The sequence below is a fragment of the Chiloscyllium plagiosum genome, unplaced genomic scaffold, assembly GCF_037043375.1.
Source record: "Chiloscyllium plagiosum isolate Xiang-an unplaced genomic scaffold, Cpla_swu_hap1 HiC_scaffold_18, whole genome shotgun sequence".
In the NCBI taxonomy this organism is placed as follows: domain Eukaryota; kingdom Metazoa; phylum Chordata; class Chondrichthyes; order Orectolobiformes; family Hemiscylliidae; genus Chiloscyllium; species Chiloscyllium plagiosum.
The window spans coordinates 61,125,212-61,145,596 of record NW_028270156.1 but is presented as its reverse complement, the minus strand read 5'-3'; the positions used below and the strand labels follow the sequence as shown (position 1 = coordinate 61,145,596).

Below are 20,385 nucleotides of genomic sequence, written 5' to 3'. Positions count from 1 at the left end.
GAGCTTAAGGTGGAAGGACTGAGCAGGACCTGAGCACGTACTCTAAGAGACTGGTGCGATATTCATCTTATGTACTGTTTTGTTTGGTTACTGTGTGGACGTTTGTTAGAAGTTGCTTGTTAAATGTATTGATTATTTACATGCGGTTATGTTGATTTTTAGAATTCTCACATGGGATGGAAACATGACTGACAAGGTCTGCATTTGTTGCTCATCTGTAAGACTGATTGGCTTTCTAGGCCATTTCAGAAGTCAGTTGAGTTAACCACGTCTGGAGTCACATAGATTTCCTTCCTTGAAGGGCATTAGTAAACCAGAATGCTTTTTTTTAAAAAAAAAACTATTGGCAGTGGTTACATAGTCTAGATTAGAGTGGTGCTGGAAAAGCACAGCAGGTCAGGCAGCATCTGAGGAGCAGGAAAATTGATGTTTCGGGCAAAAGCCCTTCGTCAGGAATTTTTGCCCGAAACGTCGATTTTCCTGCTCCTCGGATGCTGCCTGACCTGCTGTGCTTTTCCAGCACCACTCTAATCTAGACTCTGATTTCCAGCATCTGCAGTACTCACTTTTGCCTAGTTACATGGTCACAATGATGTTTGCTTTTCATTCCAGATTTTTATTGAATCATCTGCCATGGTGGGATTTGAACACACAATCCCCAGAACATTAAAATAAAACAAAAAAACAGCAGATGATTAAGTTCTGAAATAAAAAAAACAAACCGAAACAGCTGGCAAAACTCAGCCCAGCATCTGTGGGGAGAGAGTAGAGTTAACATTTCGGGTTTGGTGACTCTGAAGAGTTTGGCCAGCAATTTTTGTTTTTGTCCCCAGAATATTAGCCTGGCTCTCTGGCTAGTCCAGTGGCATTACCACAGCTGCCTCTATGATCGATGTCTGCTCATATCTTCAGTCAGGTTCACGGGTAGGAACTTCCCAGCTGGAAGCTCTAACAGTGCTGGATATTCTTTTTGCCCCTTGCCCCATGCCTTTTCCCCGGAAATTGGAATGAATCCCTGGATTCAGCCCAATTCATCGCACATTGTAAATTAAACCTGTGCTGAAACTTTATTGCTGGAACAGCACAGCAGGTCAGGCAGCATCTAGGGAACAGAAGATTCGACGTTTCGGGCACATGACCTTGCTAGTTGGTGTGGCTCTGTATCATCCATGTACAAGAAAGGTATTTTTAAAATATGAATGAAAAACTTGCATTTGCTTTTTTTTAATAATGACCAGTAGACATATCTACAACATCATAGAATGCATGAGAGAATGATTGCAAAAAAAGGCCATTTGGCCTGCTTTATCAATGCTTGCTCTCATTTTTGATAATCATGATTGTTTCTGCATTTTAGGCACTGTTGACAAAAATCTGGTGGGGCGATATGTCAACGGATACTCCAATCTGGAAGTTGTTGTGTGGGTTCTGGTGTCCTCCTCTGATATTCACCAACCTTATCACCTTCAGGTAATGACATAATGAGAGAACTTACCAACACGTAATATTTACATGCAGTTGTACCTCATCAAATCAGGATGTTTCAACTCATGAAATTCAGTGACTGTAAAATGGGTAATCATTTCACTGTGGTAATTTAGCAAAGGTAAGAATAATGCCTGGTTAATTTACAATCAGGTGGGATCGGTTGAGAGTGGCATGTTTGTCCTCATCACCAGAGGAACTCTCTTCATGTTGTCACAGGGACTTTAGTAGCTACCTCAGTCATTAAAACAAATGAGGCATCTCACTGTCATCCTTCCTAGAGGACAGTTCTTTAAAGTGCCATGCTTCCTTCATCCCCACAGTGTTAGCCTTGTGTATCCAGGCAGAAACACACACACAATGCTGGAAACACTCAACAGGCCAGGCAGCAAGAGAAACAGTCTTAATGTTTCAGGTGCAGAGACTACCTGACCTGTTCAGTATTTCTAGCATTTTCTGTTTTTAATTGATACATTAAACCTGTTCTTTCAGGTAGACATCAGTGATTTATGGCATTTATTTTTAAGAAAACCATAGGATTATGGGAACAAGAATAGATTCTAGCTACAGTCATATATCAGCCTTCTTGCTATATTTTGTTAACAAATGTTTTATCATCTTAGATATAACAATGTCCAGTTCATCTAGCATCATTTGCAGAAGAGAGTTTCAAACACTTATGATCCTTTAGGTAGATAATACAGAGAGTGCAGGAAGTTCTATGTAGGCCTTCCCAGCCAAAGAGGCATCCATTTAATAGTTAATTGGCCATTAACAGATGAGGATTTTAGAAACCTGCAGCTCCCCAGTAAGAGTAGCTCAGTGGTTAGCACTGTTGCCTCACAACACCAGGTTCAATTCCACCCTCAGGCGACTGTCTGTGTGGGTTTCCTCCCACAGTCCAAAGATGTGAAGGCTAGGTGGGTGAGCCATGGGGAATACAAAGTTACAGGGATAGGGTGGTCTAGGTGGGAAGCTCTTTGGAGCGTTGGTAATAACTTGATGGGCTGAATGGCCTGCTTCCATACTGTAGGGATTGTATCAGGTCAAATCCTGGGCCATTGACCGAAGTTTTCTGCCAGCTGAGTTTTGTAGCTGTCACAGCAGCTTGGTAGTGATCAAGGCCAATGCCATGATCTTGATGAAGTAGCAAAGCCCATATTGTGTGATAAGAAATATTTGGTGGGTTACACAAATACACAGACTTTCCATTCTGGAGGTTGAGAGAATATGGGGTTCCAGTTTTGAGATTCTAATGAAAAAGAGATCAGAATAACACGCTATATGATGAGTCCCAGCCTATACACTGTATGCAAGTGGAGAAAAATCAATAGGATGGTATACTTTGAGCTTACTGAGCAGACAACAGAAGATTCTACAGGAATAATGATCAAGGAAACTTTGAGAAAATAGAGGGTTGATCAAAGCGAGGTGTAGGCTGGTGAAGAGTCAGTCATACAACACAAAAACAGACCCTTCGGTCTAACCAGTCCATGTCAACCATAATCCCAAACTAAACTAGTCCCACCTGCCTGCACGTTGTCCATATCCCTCCAAACATTTCTTATTCATATACCTATCTAAATGTATTTTAAACATTACAACTGTGCCCCGGATCGACCACTTCAACTGGAAGTTCATTCCACACATGAATCGTTCTGTCGATTTATAAAAAGGTTGCCCCATGTCTTTTTTAAATCTTTCTCCCCTCATATAAAAAAAAACGCCCCATTCTTGAAATCCCCCACCCTAGAGAAACAATACCTGCTATTCAACTTATCAAAACCTCTCATGATTTAGTAGTTAGAGAAAAATAGCACCGACAGTGGACTTTTTCATATATCTTTCCAGGAACATAAAAAAAAATTCTCAGATAAACAAGCAATATTGCTGTTTTGCAAACAGTGGAGCCATCAACAAAACCCTTATCTGTATACATCATGCTCCACCCATATTGATAGTGAACAGAATAAAACAGTGACTCCATGTGGCTAGTACGGTTACTGTTAATTTTGATTGATTTGTTTACAATAGAGTTTATTTTCACGTCCACGTATTAAGAGATTGTGAAAGGTAGATTTAGTACCAGATTTGTGGAAGTACTTCTTTACACAAGGTAGACAACAGGAGCGAGTGAACTAAGTCAGTCGTTCAGAAACAATGTAGCCCTAAGAGCTCTATGCATCATACACAGCAGGAATTCAAAGCATAAGAATGTTCAGTATTAATTTACTTTGGGATAACAACTATTGAAAACTAAAATAAACAGCAATTTCAAGAGAGTTTAAAGAGTACCTTGAACTGTGGGGTAGAAATAATGCTTATGCTATTACCCTATTCATAACTCTCCAGTACCATCTTTGAATTTGATCATTATCAATTAAGTGTGAAGTAGAATATTTTGGTTGGCAAAACAGGTTGGTAATATAAATTGGAAGACAAGGCAGTGGAACAAAAAAATCGCAAAGTCATTGAATCATAGAGATGTACAGCACGGAAATAGAGACTGTTCCGTCCAACAGGTCCATGCCGAACAGGTATCCTAGCCTAATCTAATCCCATTTGCCAGCACTTGGCCCATATTCCTCTAAACCCATCCTATTTATATACTCATCCAGATGCCTTGTAAATGCTATAATTGTACCAGCGTCCACCACTTCCTCTGGCAGCTCATTCCACACACTTGAATGTGAAAAGGTTGCCCCTTAGTTTCACTTTTAAATCTTACCCCTCTCACCCTAAACCTATGGCTTCTAGTCTCCCTGACCGCCCCCCGCCACACACAGATCTTGTCTCCTTACCGTATCCATGCTCCTCATGATTTTATAAACCTTAGTAAGATCACCCCTCAGCCTCCGACACTCCAGGGAAAACAGCTCCTGCCTGTAACTCAAACCCTCCAATCCTGTCAACATCCTTGTAAATCTTTTCTAATCCCTTTCAAGTTTCATAATATCCTTCCAATAGGAGGGAGACCAGAATTGCACGCAATATTCCAAAAGTGGCCTAACCAATGTCCTGTACAGCCGCAACAGGACCTCCCAACTCCTGTACTCAATGCGCTCACTAATAAAGGAAAGCATACCAAATGCCGCCTTCACTATCCTATCTACCTGCGACTTGACTTTCGAGGAACTATGAACCTGCATTCCAAGGTCTGTTTGTTCAGCAACACCCCCAAGACCTTACCATTAAGTGTATAAGTCCTGTTCTAATTTGCCTTTCCAAAATGCAGCACCTCACATTTATGTAAATTAAACTCCACCTCAGCCCATTGCCCCATTTGATCAAGATCCCATTGTACTCTGAGGTAACCTCCTTTGCTATCCACTACACCTCCAATTTTGGTGTCATCTGCAATTTACCAACTATACCTCCTATGTTCACATCCAATTCATTTAAATAAATGATAAAAAAACTGTGGACCCAGCACCGATCCTTGTGGCACACCACAGGTCACAGGCCTCCAGTCTGAAAGGCAACCCTCCACTACCATCCTCTGTCTTCTACCTTTGAGCCAGTTCTGTATCCAAATGGCTAGTTCTCCATGTATTCCATGAGATCTTACCTTGCTCACCAGTCTACCATGAGGAAACTTGTTGAACGCCTTACTGAAGTCCATATAGATCACGCCTACTGTTCCGCCCTCATCGATCCTCTTCGTTACTTCTTCGAAAAAATTCAATCCACATATATTAATCATTAAGGGTTGCACCACATGGATTAGTGAAGACGACAATATATTTATAGTCCATCCCTAAATGGTCAGCTACTTTCTTCACTGCAAAGTGGCATATGCACACCCAATACGCCATTAGGAAACAAGTTCCTGAAATTTAACGAGTAACACTGAAGGGACATTGAGATATTTCCAAATCAAGATGTCAATGGTTTGGAGAGGAACTTGCGGGTGGTGGTGTTCCCATGTAACTGCTGCCCTGAGGTGGTACAGGTCATGGGTTTGAAAGGTGCTGTTGCTGTTGAGAGTCTTGATAAATTGCTATCGTGCATGATGTAGATGATGTACAAAATGAACATAAACAAAAATAATGTAGATAGTATCATGTAGATAGTACACACTGCTGCCACTGTGTATCAGTGATGGAAGTGTTGAATGTTGAAGGCGGATGGGATGCCAATCAAACAGGCCAGCATCGGACTTGGGAAACAGAAATTTGTCCCTTGGCATTTGTACAATTCAATAAGATAATGGTTGATCTAATTGTGGTCTCGGCTGCATTTTTCTGAATGCCTGCACACCACCTTCACTTTGACAATCCTCGACACCCTTGTTTGTCAAAAAATGAATTCAGCTCAGAATAAATTGAAAGTCAAGCCTCCACTACCTTCTGGGGAAGGGAATTCCATCAGCTCTCAATTTTTTGAGAGAAAGAAGATTCTCCTCATTTATTTTATGCTATGTCCAGGGGTTTTACTTTTCCCTGTGAGTGCATTCTCCCCCAGTTACCAAACCTCTCTGGTCTCCTCAAGATTTCACCTGTTTTGATAAAATCATTTTTCATTCTTCTAAATTCATGTGGGCGTAGGCCTAACCTGTTCACCGTTCTTTTTATATAATATAAATCTTTTATCCCAGGAATGAGTCATTTGAACCTTTCCTGAACTGCTTTCAGTGCACATTTCCCATCCATACTCTTCAAATAAGGAGACCAAATATAGTTTCACTTACATCCTTTACAACTAAATGACAACTTGCATGCTTTTATATTCCATTCTGCTTGCAATAAATGACAACTTTACATTTACCTTCCTAATAATGTGCTGTACCTATATTTGAACTTTGTGATTCATTTACCAGGACCCCAGATGCCCCTGTACCACCAGATCCTGCAGTCTCTTTCCATTTAAATGGTGAAATGCTTTTGTATTCTTCCTCCAAAATGGACAAGTTCACATTAGTAAAACAACAATTGCGAGGGAAACTCCACAGGTCTGGCAGCATCTTCAGAGAGAAAGCAAAGTTAATGTTTTAAGGCCAGTAACCCTTCTTCAGAACTGGTTCTGCTTTCTCTCCACAAGTGCTACCAGACCCGCTAAATTTCTTCAGCAATTTCTATTTTTGTGTCCGTTCTTCAGAGTACAGTTTTTTTTTTGTTTATGTTCATTTTGTACATCATCTGCCAAATTTTTGTTCACTCACATAACCTGTCTATAGTCCTTTGTAATCTCATTGTTTTTTTTTCTTGACAGTTTACTATTCTACAGATTTTGGTGTTATGAGCAAATCTAGCCATCATACATTCTATCTCCTGTGCTATATCATTGATATTGACAGTAAATAATTGAGACCACATCAGTGATCCTTGTGACACTTCAGTTACAACTTGCCAACCCAAAAAAGATTCATTTATCCTTACTATGTCTTCCTGCTGGCTAATAAATCCTTAATCTGTGCAAATACATTACTCACTACATCATATACTCATGCCTTGTGCAACAACCTTTGATTTGGCACTCTGTCATATGCCTTTTGAAAATCTAAGTATACACATCTTCTGCTTCCTTTCTGTTCACCCTTGATCCAATTAAAAAACTTCAACATGTGAAAGAGAAATCATGTTTCCTCTGTCTAATCAGGTTGTGATTTTTGAAGCATTCCACTAAAACTTCCTAAATAATGGACTCTGCTACCTTCTGTATCAGGCTAACCATAGTTTCCCATTTTCTGTCTCCCATCTTTCATAGAATCCCCCACAGTGTGGAAGCAGGCCATTGGACCCACACCGACCTCCAAAGAGCATCCAACCCCTACCCTCTAACCCTGCATTTCCCATGGCTAACCTATCTAGTCTACACATCCCTGAACACTGAGTAATTTAGCATGACCAATCCACCTTTCTTAAAGGTGTCACGTGCTATTTTTAAATCTCACAATAGTTTTCTAGTATTTAAGGAATTTTGCAGGACCTTAGTGAAGTATTTGTGCCTCTGCTTCTTTTAAGATACGAGGATGGAGACCGTCGGTCCTGGGACTTGTCAGTCTTTAGGTTCAATCATTTTTCTACCTTTTGTTGGAGACTATTTGTTTGAATTTCATCTCTCCCTATCACCTCTCGATCTTCAGTTCCATTGGGAAATTTTCTAAGTATTCAGTCATGAAAACAAACATAATCATTGGTTCAAAGCCTCTGCCATTTTTATGTATTCCATCATCTATTTCCCAGCTCACTCTCTCGGATGATCAACACTAGCTTCAGCTACTCGTCCCCTCTTCACCTTCTTCTAAATACTTGCATCTTGTCCTGAATGCTGTCAAGCTTCTTGAGTGTGGTTGGAACTGCAGTAGTGAAGTGTTCCATTACACTCCTGACTTGTGCCTTATAGATGGTAAACCGGTTTTGTGAAGGGCTGCAATGTTTTCCAGCCGCTGACCTGCTTCTGTGCCATGTATACGAAGTCATCCTTTGTAAAGCTTCCATTTTATGTAGCACCCTGTAGGACTGTAGAATGTTCCAAAGAGATTTGCATCTAAAGGAGAACTTTCTGAAATGAGCACACAGTGGTGACATAGGGTATACAGCAAAGAATTTTCAAAGCAACCTCCTGCAAACAGGACAAAATAATAAATCCGTATGCTCCTCTGATTGTTGCTTTCTTGTTTCCTTTCAGTGCACATTTCCCATCCATAGGTAAATCTGAACAGTTGAAAGAACTGGACAGCTTGGACACTGAGAAGGCTTTTCTGCTCCATGATGAGGCAAACAGGTTGGTCTGTTCAAATCTTTTGCTGGAAAAAAGGTTTAATAATAGGGCAGAGCAAGAAGAGCTGAAATTGTATAAACGATTCCACTAATGGGCCCATAAGTTCTAATATTTATTGTGCAAACAATAAATCTCCTCCAGGGAAGGAGATTAGTCTCTGAATAAAGAGATCAGTTCAACAGAAGTAACTTGGCATTGGATAGTGCTTCATCACATTCTTAGGATATGCCATAGTGATTTGAGACCAATCAGTCACCACACAACATGTCAACCCCCTAGAATGAATGGGTTCAGGGCATGGGTAGGGAGGGAAACATTTTCAAATTGCTTTTAGTCATTCATGGAAATGTGGGACTCGCTGGACAGGCCAGCAATTATTGTCCATCCTTAATTGCCTTTTGAGAAGTTGGTGGGGAGCTGCCTTCTTGAACCACTGTGGTCCATTTCACTGAGGGACACACACAATGCTGTTACGGAGGGAATTCCAGCATTTTGACCCAGCGACATTGAAGGGGCAGTGACGCATTTCCAAATCAAGATGGTAAGTGTCTTGGAAGGGGAATTTGCAGGTGGAGATGCTTCCATGTAGTTGCTGCCCTAGATGGTAATGGTTCTGCATTTGTAAGGTGGTGTCTAAAGAGTCTGGGTGAATTTATCAAACCTGGCACTAATCGCCAATGGACCTACTTCTACCAAATCTAATAAAGTTATATTAGGTTGCATGTGAACCAGAAATGGTTTTGAGCCCCCAAGTCCCATCCTACCAATACTGAAATTCACCCCCCTCCACCTTCCACAAGCTCACCCACTTGCTTGCCCCAAGGACGGGGATCAGACCCATCCCTAGCTGGTCCTGCAGCTTGCTTTAGAATATATCCACATGATTGATTGCAAGCCAGTCAGCCAATATGGCGGACCTCTTCATGGGGAAACTGCTGATACAAAACCCCATATTGTGCCCCTCCTCTTTCTACCATACTTTCACTATTTATATGCTCATTAATGATATCTGGAGTCCTTTTCATGTTAACTGCCAGTCTCTTCTCATACTGTCTCCTTGCTTCTGTTTTTTTATTCCTTTCATATTCCATCTGAACTTTCTGCATTTGGCTTGATATCAAGTTGAAATAAATGAAACTGTGTCAATCTGGACAATTACTGCTCCAACAATGGCTAAACTTGGACAGAAAAAATGTGAATCAGTTTGTGTGTAGATATTCAACTTGATTTCACCAGTTGGTATTCTTGTGTTGTAATGATTAGAACATCAGTTAGATGCTGAAAGGCAACTATTGGTTTATACCAATACGTTAAACACAGTCAACCAGTGCACCAAAAAGAAATTGCTAACGATGAGCCTATTAGTATATGAGACAATCTCTTTTACAATTCCATACTGCGATTATCAGCAATTAATGAACTCATGACACATTTCATCAGGAGACTTAAGAGAGATGGGATTTTAATATTCTGAGATGTAACATTTTTTGGGACCTAGATTTTTATCCCCCCTGTTTCACTCATGTTATAAATTTTAACAAGCTCTTGTTATTATCATCTGACAGCGATCATGACGCAAAGGATAAAAAAAGGCTTTGTGGAGGGAACCAACGGAGAGAATTCATTTTAAGAAGGTGGAAGAAATTCTGGGGTGCTCCAGTCACTGTATTCCTGGGGAATGTGATCCTGTATTTTGCATTCCTGTCTCTTTTCGCATACATTTTGCTAGTGGATTTCAAGCCCCCTCCCCCTATTGGTCCTTCTATGGCAGAGGTAACGCTGTACTTCTGGGTTTTCACTCTGGCGCTGGAGGAGCTGAGACAGGTGAGGACGCCAGCATTGTGTTTTCACGCTCAAAGTTTTAATGCTGAACCTTGGGAAAGCAGCAAGGGGAGTAAAAGTGTAAATCACCTGACTAGTACAGAAGGAGAAAATTAATATGATGACTTATGTACACAGATGCAGGACTATGGATGTCAAAAGGGGTAGTAGCTTTAGGAAATTATTTCCCTATAAGAGTAGGGAAAAAAACCCCACAATTTTGTCCGTACAAAAATAAAAAGCATTGTGAGCAAGAGATGCAGTATTAAATGATTTGAGGTGAAGACCTTTGTACAGTGGCTGTGTTTGGTCCAGACTAAAGGAATGTTCACCACCTCCAATTGGTAAGTGTAGTGGCCCTCTATAATAGTTTTTGTCAGGAATAGACAGAAAACTTCTGAAGTGCCACTGATTTGACATTCTCACCCAAATTTAGGGGAATAAAACACTGATTTGACAAATGGGAAAATATTTCACCGATGCGGATGGACTTCCTGTTCTGGGGTTAGGATTGAAGCACATATTGCAAGGTAGAGTGGAAGGGTCATTATTCTATCAGTAATTGCCACCATATAAACTGACACCCAGTGCACACAATTCTTAACTTTGTACCTGTTTCACACCATGTCAATACAGCCTTACTAATACATTCGTTATGTTAATGTAATTACAATCCATCGCTGATCAATAAAAGCATACCATTTTATCCATTGGCTGAATAGATAAAACCAACATCAGTTTAAAAAATGGTAAAAGATCAAGTATTATTGTATGATTTAATTGATTTGGAAATAAATGTAATTGTAATGCATAACTTTCTGCAGATTATTTACTTGGGAACTGAACTGCGGTGAACTGAAACCAGAGTACACCAAGCCTGTAAAGTATACTGCATGCTGACTTGCACGTTGATATTGCAACTGTTCATGTTGTTTATAACAGTGTATTAATGATTTGCATCAAAGCACTGGTTGTACTCAACTGCAATGAAAGGTCCAATTCTGGATAACAGAATTTAGGAAGGGTGCAAGGTCACTTGTGAGGGTGCAGACAACAATTAGCAGACTTGTTCCAGGAATTAGGGACTTCCACCACATGGAGACTTTGGGCAAGCTGGAGTTGTTAGCAAACAGATGATTTGGGGAGGGTATGTTTTGATAAAGGTGTTCAAAGTCATGATGGTCTGAGACAGCGTAAGTGTGGAGGAACTGTTGACAACCCATTGAAAGAAGGTTCGAGAACCACAGGGTGTCATGAGCAAAAAGGCTGTTTTTACTCAGAACAGTTAGGATCTGGAGTGCACTCCCACAGAACGCTCTAAGCAGATTCAATTGTGGCTTTCAAAGGGAATTAGATAATTTGAATGGAAAAGATTTTCAAGGCTAAGGAGAAAGCTGGGTAAGTGAGACCAGGTGAGTTGCTCTTGCAGCAATCTGTCACTAGACACGATAGACTGAATGGTTTTGTTTGTGGTATAACTGCATTATGATTCTCGGATCCTCAAAAAAGTGCACCTGCTATACCAACGGCAACCAAATGATGGAGCCTGCCACTCATTTTTGAAATTAATTTTAAAACTCTTTCATTTGTGGATGTTGTGCTCACTGCACAATTCATAAAAAGTGTATCCATCTCAGGTCTGTAAATCAACAAAAGTTTCCAAGTCACTCCATAAGGCATTTTCTCGCACACGATTGCGACCTAATGAATATCCTGTAATTTTCTCAAGGGCTTGCCATAAAGAATACAGCAGAAACTGCTTTCAGTGACCTGTATATGTGCACCACCTGCTGAGCATGTTTGGGAGTGCTACAACGCAAAATAACCTGGTCACAATATATTCCAAATGCTTCACACCTTACGATTTTTCTTCCCCCTACAGAGTTTTTTCACTGAGGGAAATACGAACATAGTGAAGAAATTTAAACTGTATGTAGAGGACTCCTGGAACAAGTGCGACATGGTGGCCTTGGTGCTGTTCATTGCAGGAGTGACGTGCAGGTCAGTATCAGGGTCTCTGAAACAACCTCTCTTCCAACAATAATTTGCCCATCCCAAGGTAATAACCAAAACATCTTGCAGTGTTCTGCTATGCAGGAATGCAGAATTCACACGAGTTTGTAACAGAAATATGGAAATATAATTGGAAAGAGAGAACCAATATAAAGAGGATGTGTGGAAGGAAATCAATTAGACTGAAGCAGAACAGACGTGAATGCAGTAACATTCAATTTGAAACTGTTCTCAGTGCATTGCTTCTGATTTAATTTTATAAGGTCTAATTAACTTGTATTTTACTAATTAATCCTACATCTCCTGTCTAGGGAATAATTTGAAAAACATTTTGTTTTATGTCAGGATTTGTTTATATAGGAGATATGCAGCTGGTTTTAATGGACTCTGTCCGAGTGCATAATGGGATTCACAGGCCCGTGTTATTGTAGTGATATAGAATATCCCATTCCTGCTGGTGGGCCAACAGTCCCCAGTGGGAATGGGTTGACAGAATAGCCTGCTAGCCATGCAATCTCATAAACAAGCCATTTAAATGTTATAATCTCTGACTGCATGGGGATTGGGGTGCTCTTGTGGTACACTGCCACTGTGCCAATCCCTGAGCCGGGTGGCCCAGTTTGTGTTTCGGGGTGTGTGATAACGTCCCTGAACAGATAGACGAGAAAATGTGGATAATTCTAGGATGTAGTGGAGTTTCCCTCACTGGCATTGCAGTGTCTCCTCGAAGGCAGCTCAGAAAATCCTACTGGGTTTCCCAGTTGTTTCTCTCAGGAATGCCCCTCTTTCGAAAGGACTCCGTGACCAATCGAGGGGAAATCACCCAGATGGGTGCCTGCTAGCAGCCACTTCCCTGATCTCTCACCCAATTCCCCTCCCCTTGCCACCCCCACCACCAATGCCAGCAAGCCACTCCTGCACGGATTACACCCATTCTGCCCTCCCTCACCAGTGACCTGTGTTGATCCTATAGAAGATACATTACCACTGACAGGAAACACACAGCTGCTAACCTCTGTTCAGTCGCTCTTGTGAGGAGGGTTGGGAAATTGAGGTATTTTCCTACTGGGGTCCTAATTATCGGACACTCACTTCAGTTGTACCTCACCCACCAAGACAATACTGGTCTGCCACCAGTAGGACCCACACTGGGAACACACAATCTCCCAGATTTTTAATTAGCACTTCTGTGATCTAAAGCAGTCTCTGACTCAGTTCTAGAAAACTTTAATCTTTTCCACTTTGGTTACCAGACTGTGTCTCTTCCGTCTCTTCCTGTTACTTTGTAGATGAGAATAAGGTTAGATTCATCCCTCGGAACCTTTGGATGGATTTGATAGACTCTTCATGTTCTACTTGTAATTCATTGTCCCTGTTCCTTTTGACTTCAATTATTGCCTCACTCTTTATGATGTGTTGAATGATAACTTATATATTCTCATTATTTCCCTAACTTGGCTAAATGTGCTCATTGTTCAAAATCTGCTGACATTTTTGTAATTGTCATCTTCTTGCTGAGCTGTGGCTACTTGGCCAGTGCTGTGATAAATGAGCATTTGGCCCTTGTGAAAGTAGTCCCCCTCATTTTATTGCCTGCCACTGGGTGGGTATTTGATTGACTGAGTTATTTGTCATGTGTACCAAAGTACAATGAAAAGCTTTGTTTACGAACAGTAAAGGCAGATCATAGTAAAAATGGTGAATGGACTAACTAGCCTCAAATAATGTGATCTTCCTAATATTAATCTCTTTGAGCGAATGCCTCTGCAATGTAACCTGTATGCCTCTGTCAAAGTATTTTTGATCTGTACATCCTTGTTTACTATGATCTGCATGTGCTGCTCTTAAACTAAGTTTTTCACTGTACTTCGGTACACATACAAATCAATCAACAAATATCCACCCAGCGTCAGGCAAGAAAACTAGGGGGACCACTTTCACAAGGTCTGAAAGCTCATTTATCACAGTGTTGGCAAGTAGCTACAGTTCAGCAGAAAGATGGCAATCACAAAAATGTCAGCAGATTTTGAACAATGAGCACAAACAGCCGAGTTTGAGAAAGAACAAAGTTTAAGGTGAGTAGTATTAATGGGTGTTTGACTGATGTAATGTCTTCATTTCCAGTCTTTAAAATAATACTTCATTATACTGTGGAAAATCAATTTTCTTTCATCACTTCCAATGAACTAAAATACATTACAAAAGAAATTTGACACCATACACCAATTGCACAACAAACTGATTTATTATCAATGCTGGATATAATTGGGATGTCTATCATATACATTAGTTCTCTGACTGAATGTGACTAATATTATGATCGGTTGGAACCTTTTGGGTTATGAAATATGAATTGAATTTATTAAGAATAAATGGAAGGAAGGGATTTTATTATTACAGTGAGAATTTATTTTTCACTTTTTAACCCCATTTAAAAGATAATAAACAGCTTTGCACTTTGATAATGTTATTAAGTTGGAATATATGTTGATGAGGAAAAGCTGATAAGCAACATTGGTTGGACCATCTCGCTCCATTAGCACCATATGAATCAGTTATCAAGCGAAGCAGCTGTTCAATGTTTTACAGGTAACATTCTTCATTGCTTTCAAGTTTTATCTCACTCAAAAATACTGACAGAAGAAATAGATATAGTTCAAAGCAGGTAAGGGACTTCCAAGAGTAGAAGACTTATTAATCAAGCTAGGTTTCACAGGAAACATTCAAGCATAGCCAAAAACAAAACTACACATGCTGGAAATGAAAAGTGCAAACAGAAACTGCTGGAAAAACTCTGGTCTGGCAGCATCTGTGGAGAGAAAGTAGACTTATTGGTTCGGGTCCGTTGACTCTTGTTAGTTAATAATCACTCATCATTCACCGTTCAAAGAGATGGCTACCTTCAAACAGAATAGGGGAGAAGGCAGGAGTGATTAATGGAAAAAGAAATATTACAAGGAAAAAGGAGATGGTAACGGGATAAGTAAGTACACTAAAAAGAGGTGTAAATGACAATAGCAGAAACACTACTTCCTTTATAGTCATTCATTCACTTTTACTTTACCTTTTTCATTGAGTCATAGAGATGCACAACACGGAAATAGACCCTTCGATCCAATCACTCATGCCAACCGGATATCCAAAATTAATCTAGTCCCATTTCCCAGCATTTGGCCCATTTTCCTCTAAACCCTTCCACTTCCGAAGTCCATCCAGATGTCTTTTAAATGTTGTAATTGTACCAGCCTCCACCACTTCCTCTGGCAGCTCATTTCATACATACACCAGCCTCTTTGTGAAAAAGTTGCCCTTTTAAATTTTTCCCTTCTCACCTTAAACCTAGCTTTGGACTCCCCTGGGGAAAAGACCTTGGCTATTCACCCAATCCATGCCCCTCATGATTTTATAAACTTCTATAAGGTCATCCCTCAGCCTCCGATGCTGCAGGGAAAACAGCCCAGCCCATTCAGTCTCTCTCTATAGCTCAAACCCTCCAACCACAGCAACATATTTGTAAATCTTTCCTGCACTCTTGCAAGTTTAACAACAACTTTTCTTTAGCAAGGAGAACAGAATTGAACACAGCATTCCAAAAGTGACTTAACCAATGTCCGATACAACTGCAACATGATAACCCAACTCCTATAGTCAATGCACTGGCCAATAAAGGCAAATGTCTCCTTCACTACCCTGTCTACCTCTAGCTCAACTTTCAAAAAATGATGAACCTGCACCCCAAGGTCTCTGCTCAGCAACTCTCCCCAGGAGGCTTACCATTAAGTGTATAAGTCCTGCCTTGATGTGCCTTACCAAAATGCAACACCTCACACTTTCTTAAAAACCTGTTGTATCATTAATTTTCTTCAGTTCTGATGAATTGTTGCACCTCTTTGTCTCCATCGATGCTTCTTGATCTTACGCGTTTTCAAACTGACCCTCCCACAACTGGATTTTGTTTTGATTTTTGGAGTGTTTCTTTTATTCTGGAAATGGCGCTAAGGAAGTCCTATCTGCCCTATTCCTCTGCCAGTTATAAGTAACATGAGATTGTCTCTTATACTTTAGCAGTCATTACTATTCTCAAAAGTACATTGACAGCAGTGAAATGGAAAACTAGGGGGATAATAAATGTCCCAATTACCTATCTCCATTTTGTGCAAATGCCCAAGACCATTTCAACGTACTAAATTTCTCCACAACCTTTTAAATATGGACAGTTATCTCACCATTTGCAGTTGCACTGACAATTACATAGCTTTGCATTTTTACAAAGGTAAAAAAGTGTGAAAGCAGTACACATTTCCCGTATCTATCGTATGTTGCCCAGTTTCTCCCATGTCTTTTCTCTCTAGTTCTCTTTTTTGGGGTGGGGAGGATGGAATATCAATGAATATGATTTCACTTCATTTGCCATCTCTTTGACCATGCTTGACCTCCACTTATACTTGAATATTTTTGACAGTTAATATAATTGACCTGGTTCACATGTCAGTCGTGTGTCACCAGTTAATGTAAAGTGTAATATTAATTCTTCACTTTGTACCACGATTACACACAGTCACAAATAAGTTAGTCCCATACTGTGGCATAGCTGTAAAAAGAAAATACGAGAAAAGGGGAGTAGGCAATTCAGCCCTTGGGGCCTGCTCCACTATTCAGTACAATTATGGTTGGTCTCAGCTTGGCCTCAACTCCATTTTCCTGCCTTCTACCTATAACCCTTTTAACCTGTTACTAATTAAGTATCTCTTCTATTCAATGTCCTGAGTCCACCACACTTTTGGGGTTATCAATTCCACAGATTCATGACGCTTTTGAGCAATTTCTCCTTGTCTCGGTTTTAAATTTGCCTCCCGTTATCTTGAAACGATGATTGTGCGTTTGATTGCCACACAAGGGGAAACATCTTTTCCTTGTCTACTTTGTTAATCCCCTTTAGAGACTTATGTAACTCAATTAGATATGTTCAACAAACAACACAAACTGCAGCAAAACCATGTTTGGGGAGCTGGTCTTCCTGAATTCTCGGGTTGTGTTGAAAAAAGTCCAGCACAAAGGAGTACCCCATATTCAGTTTATTTTCCAATGTGTCGCTAATCATTTTCGAAAGTTAAAAGGACATAAAATGTCAATGGCTTCCAGTCCAATCAAATTTATCAGGATATTTAAACTGATTCCTTCTCTAGTGAACTCAAAACAAATCTAAATCTTAAATGGGTCTGGGTGGGTTACTCTTCGGAGAGTTGGTGTGCACTTATTGGGCCGAAGGGCCTGTTTCCACACTGTAGAGAATCTAATCTAATCTAAAATAAACTTATTTTATCCACCTTCAGCTTTAAGAAAATGAATTTGATTGGCTCCCATTTGCATTGGTTCACCATTTATCCATATTTCGCGTGAGGTATCTTTTGTTAACCTTGCGCTTGTTTCTCTAAGTGGTGGTATGTTCCTTTTCTCTTACAGAATGCTAACAGTCTCCTATAATGCGGGCCGCACGACTCTGTGCCTGGATTTCATGGTGTTTGCTCTGAGGCTGATCCACATCTTTGCCATCAATAAACAATTGGGTCCGAAGATTATCATTGTGGAACGAATGGTAGGTGTCTGTAAGCATGGCTGCAGCTTCAAGAAGGATTAGAATCTCATGGGTAAAGTATTTTCTTTATCCTTTCATTGACATTTATTTTGATTTTACTTTGTGATATTACTGGTGCTCAGGCTGAACTCCAATAATGTCACAATGTACAATATGTGCCACGATGCCCCGCAGAGCAGATTAACGCTTGCTCAGCACTGTGCTAAACGATCACAGCTGCAGGGAAAGTGATGGCCTAGTGGTATTATTGCTGGACTGTTAAGCCAGAGACCCAAGAAATGTTCTGTGAACCCAGGTTTGAATCCTGCCACGGCAAATGGTGGAATTCGAATTCAATAAAAATCTGGGATTAAGAGTCTAATGATGACCATGAATTTATTTTTAATTGTCATGAAAAACCCATCTGGTTCACTAACACCTTTTAGGGAAGGAAACTGCCATCCTTACATGGTCTGGTCTACATGTGACTCCAGACCCACAGCAATGTGGTTGACTGTTAACTGCCCTCTGGGCAATAAATGCTGGTCTAGCCAGTGCTGCCCACAAAACATGAATGAATTTTTAAAAATGCCACTCCAGGAAATGGCCCCAAAGTTCCTGATTCTGCAAAGGGGAAGATTTGCCCTGTTGACCTCTGCTGGAAAGTACATGTGTGACAGGTGAATGACCAAAAGAATGAGTTTGACTCCAGGATTAAGCACGAGGGTAGACCATTTGCAAATGTGCCCGGAATAGGAATCTGTAACTTTCAAGAGAGAGTAAATAGACAAATATTCAATGATGCAACCAACAAAGGGGAAGAATTTTTTTCTTTGAAGTGAATTGAGCGAAGTCTTTTGAAATGCTTGAACTTTGTCTGATTTTGATATTTCCAGTTTGAAGAATGCGTGTTTAATCATGATCAAAAGATGGCATAAACTGCTGTGGATAGGCAATGCTACCTGATCTTGCTCATGGCATCAATTATTGCACCTAGGGACTCAAATCTGACCTGGTTCCATAGCTGTCACCTCAGGAGATGTGCTCCAAGGATGTGTGAAACTGTAAAATCACACACACTCCCAGTACAAATAATGCACAGAGCACAATGTCCAAGTAGCTACAATAAGTTTTTAATTCGTATTGTGCCTTCAACGTAGCAGCAAAGTCCCAAGGTATTCCACAGGAGCATTTAACAGAATAACAATTAAGACCAATGCACATAAGGAGTGACCAAAGGAGATTGTCAGATGGTTATAGAGATTGGTTATATATCTTTAAAGGAAATTTAGACAGGGAATTCCATAGTTAGCATCCTTAGCAGCTGAAAGCATGATCTTGAATGGTGGAGTGAAATGGGGTTGGGAAAGTTTGCCATGGAGAGATTTGAAAAATCAAGGTGTTGCTTAATCAGGAGCCATTTGTTGGCTAGTGAATGCAAGAACAATGATGAACCCGAACAGTACATTAGGAGACAGGCAGTATAGTTTTGAATGGCACATTTATGGAAGGGAAGGAGGTGCACAGAAACAGCAGAGTCTATATGTAACAAAAGCATGAATGATGGCTTCACCTAATGTGTTGAGGAGTGAGAACAAGGTGATAAAGGTTGAAGTAGGGAATTGTTGTGACGGTTTGGATGTGTGGACGAAAACTCATTGAGCTCACATGCAGCATCAAGGCTGTGAATAGAGTGGGAAGCAGCTTCAGCTTGTTTCCAAAGAGTAGTCTGTTTGTGAAATTCATAAAGGGGACTTACGACAACAACGACAACTCCAGACTTCCCAACATTTAACTGAAAGAAATTTATGCTCTGCCACTCCTGAATATTGATCAAGCTGATAGATAGATAGATAGTACCGAGACTAGTATTAACACTGGCGATGACTGGTAATTAAAGATAAAGTCTAATGGACTTTTCCTCTTTGATCAGGCTCTTGCTGAGATGCAGGCTGGTTACTTTTATAATTGTGTATAAAGTTAAATAGAGGATTGTATTCTGTAAAACCAGTAAGAACTGCATTAGTTGACAAAGATAAATGACCTTGCTGAGTGTTATTAAGCTGTTGAAGCATGTGAATTATCACAATTGAGCTTAATCTCATATTCTTATGCAATGCTCACATAAATTTCCCTGCAGCAACAACTGCATAGTGATCAAAAGCCGAGGCTATGTTGAAATGGTTTTCTTTAACCAAGATGCTCTTGTCAATTTTAGCGCTCAGCTCATCATCCTCACTGAAATTGTTTAATTCAGCAATGATTGATGAAGGGATGGGGAATGTCAGCAGTGTGTAACAAAGCCAAATAGACAATAACACTGAGTTACACAAATCACTGGAGAGCTTACAGATAAACTTGTTCATGTGACTCACTATCTTCACTTGTGGCTGTACAATTACCCATACTTACAAACTGACCTGACCAAACGTGTTAAAGATGGAGCAGATCTGAGCTAATGTTTTGGCTCTTTCACTTGTGTTAATTCCTCCAACAGATGAAAGATGTCTTCTTCTTCTTATTCTTTCTGACTGTTTGGCTCATTGCTTATGGCGTGGCCACTCAGGCTCTGCTCCACCCCAATGAGACTCGCGTGGATTGGATCTTCAGGAATGTTCTCTACAGGCCTTACCTTCAGATATTTGGCCAGATTCCCCTGGATGAAATAGACGGTACGTGATTTAAGTCGTAACCATATGGCTCTGTGAGATCCACACATCAAAATGTGCTGTCTGAGAGGGAGACAGAAGTAGATAATTGGATACAAG

The 20,385-nt window shown here is 40.3% G+C and overlaps 1 protein-coding gene across 2 annotated transcripts in view; it reads left to right on the top strand.

The window, feature by feature from the left end:
- The window catches only part of trpm5 (transient receptor potential cation channel, subfamily M, member 5), a 130,308-nt gene that overhangs the window by 87,535 nt on the left and 22,388 nt on the right, over window positions 1-20,385 (top strand). For both annotated transcript variants that reach the window (XM_087996732.1, XM_087996733.1), the window contains 6 exons: window positions 1,358-1,470; window positions 8,116-8,211; window positions 9,774-10,032; window positions 11,912-12,030; window positions 17,506-17,638; window positions 20,115-20,289. In XM_087996732.1, the coding sequence (XP_087852858.1) occupies window positions 1,358-1,470; window positions 8,116-8,211; window positions 9,774-10,032; window positions 11,912-12,030; window positions 17,506-17,638; window positions 20,115-20,289 (895 nt within the window). The remainder of the gene's footprint in view (window positions 1-1,357; window positions 1,471-8,115; window positions 8,212-9,773; window positions 10,033-11,911; window positions 12,031-17,505; window positions 17,639-20,114; window positions 20,290-20,385) is intronic.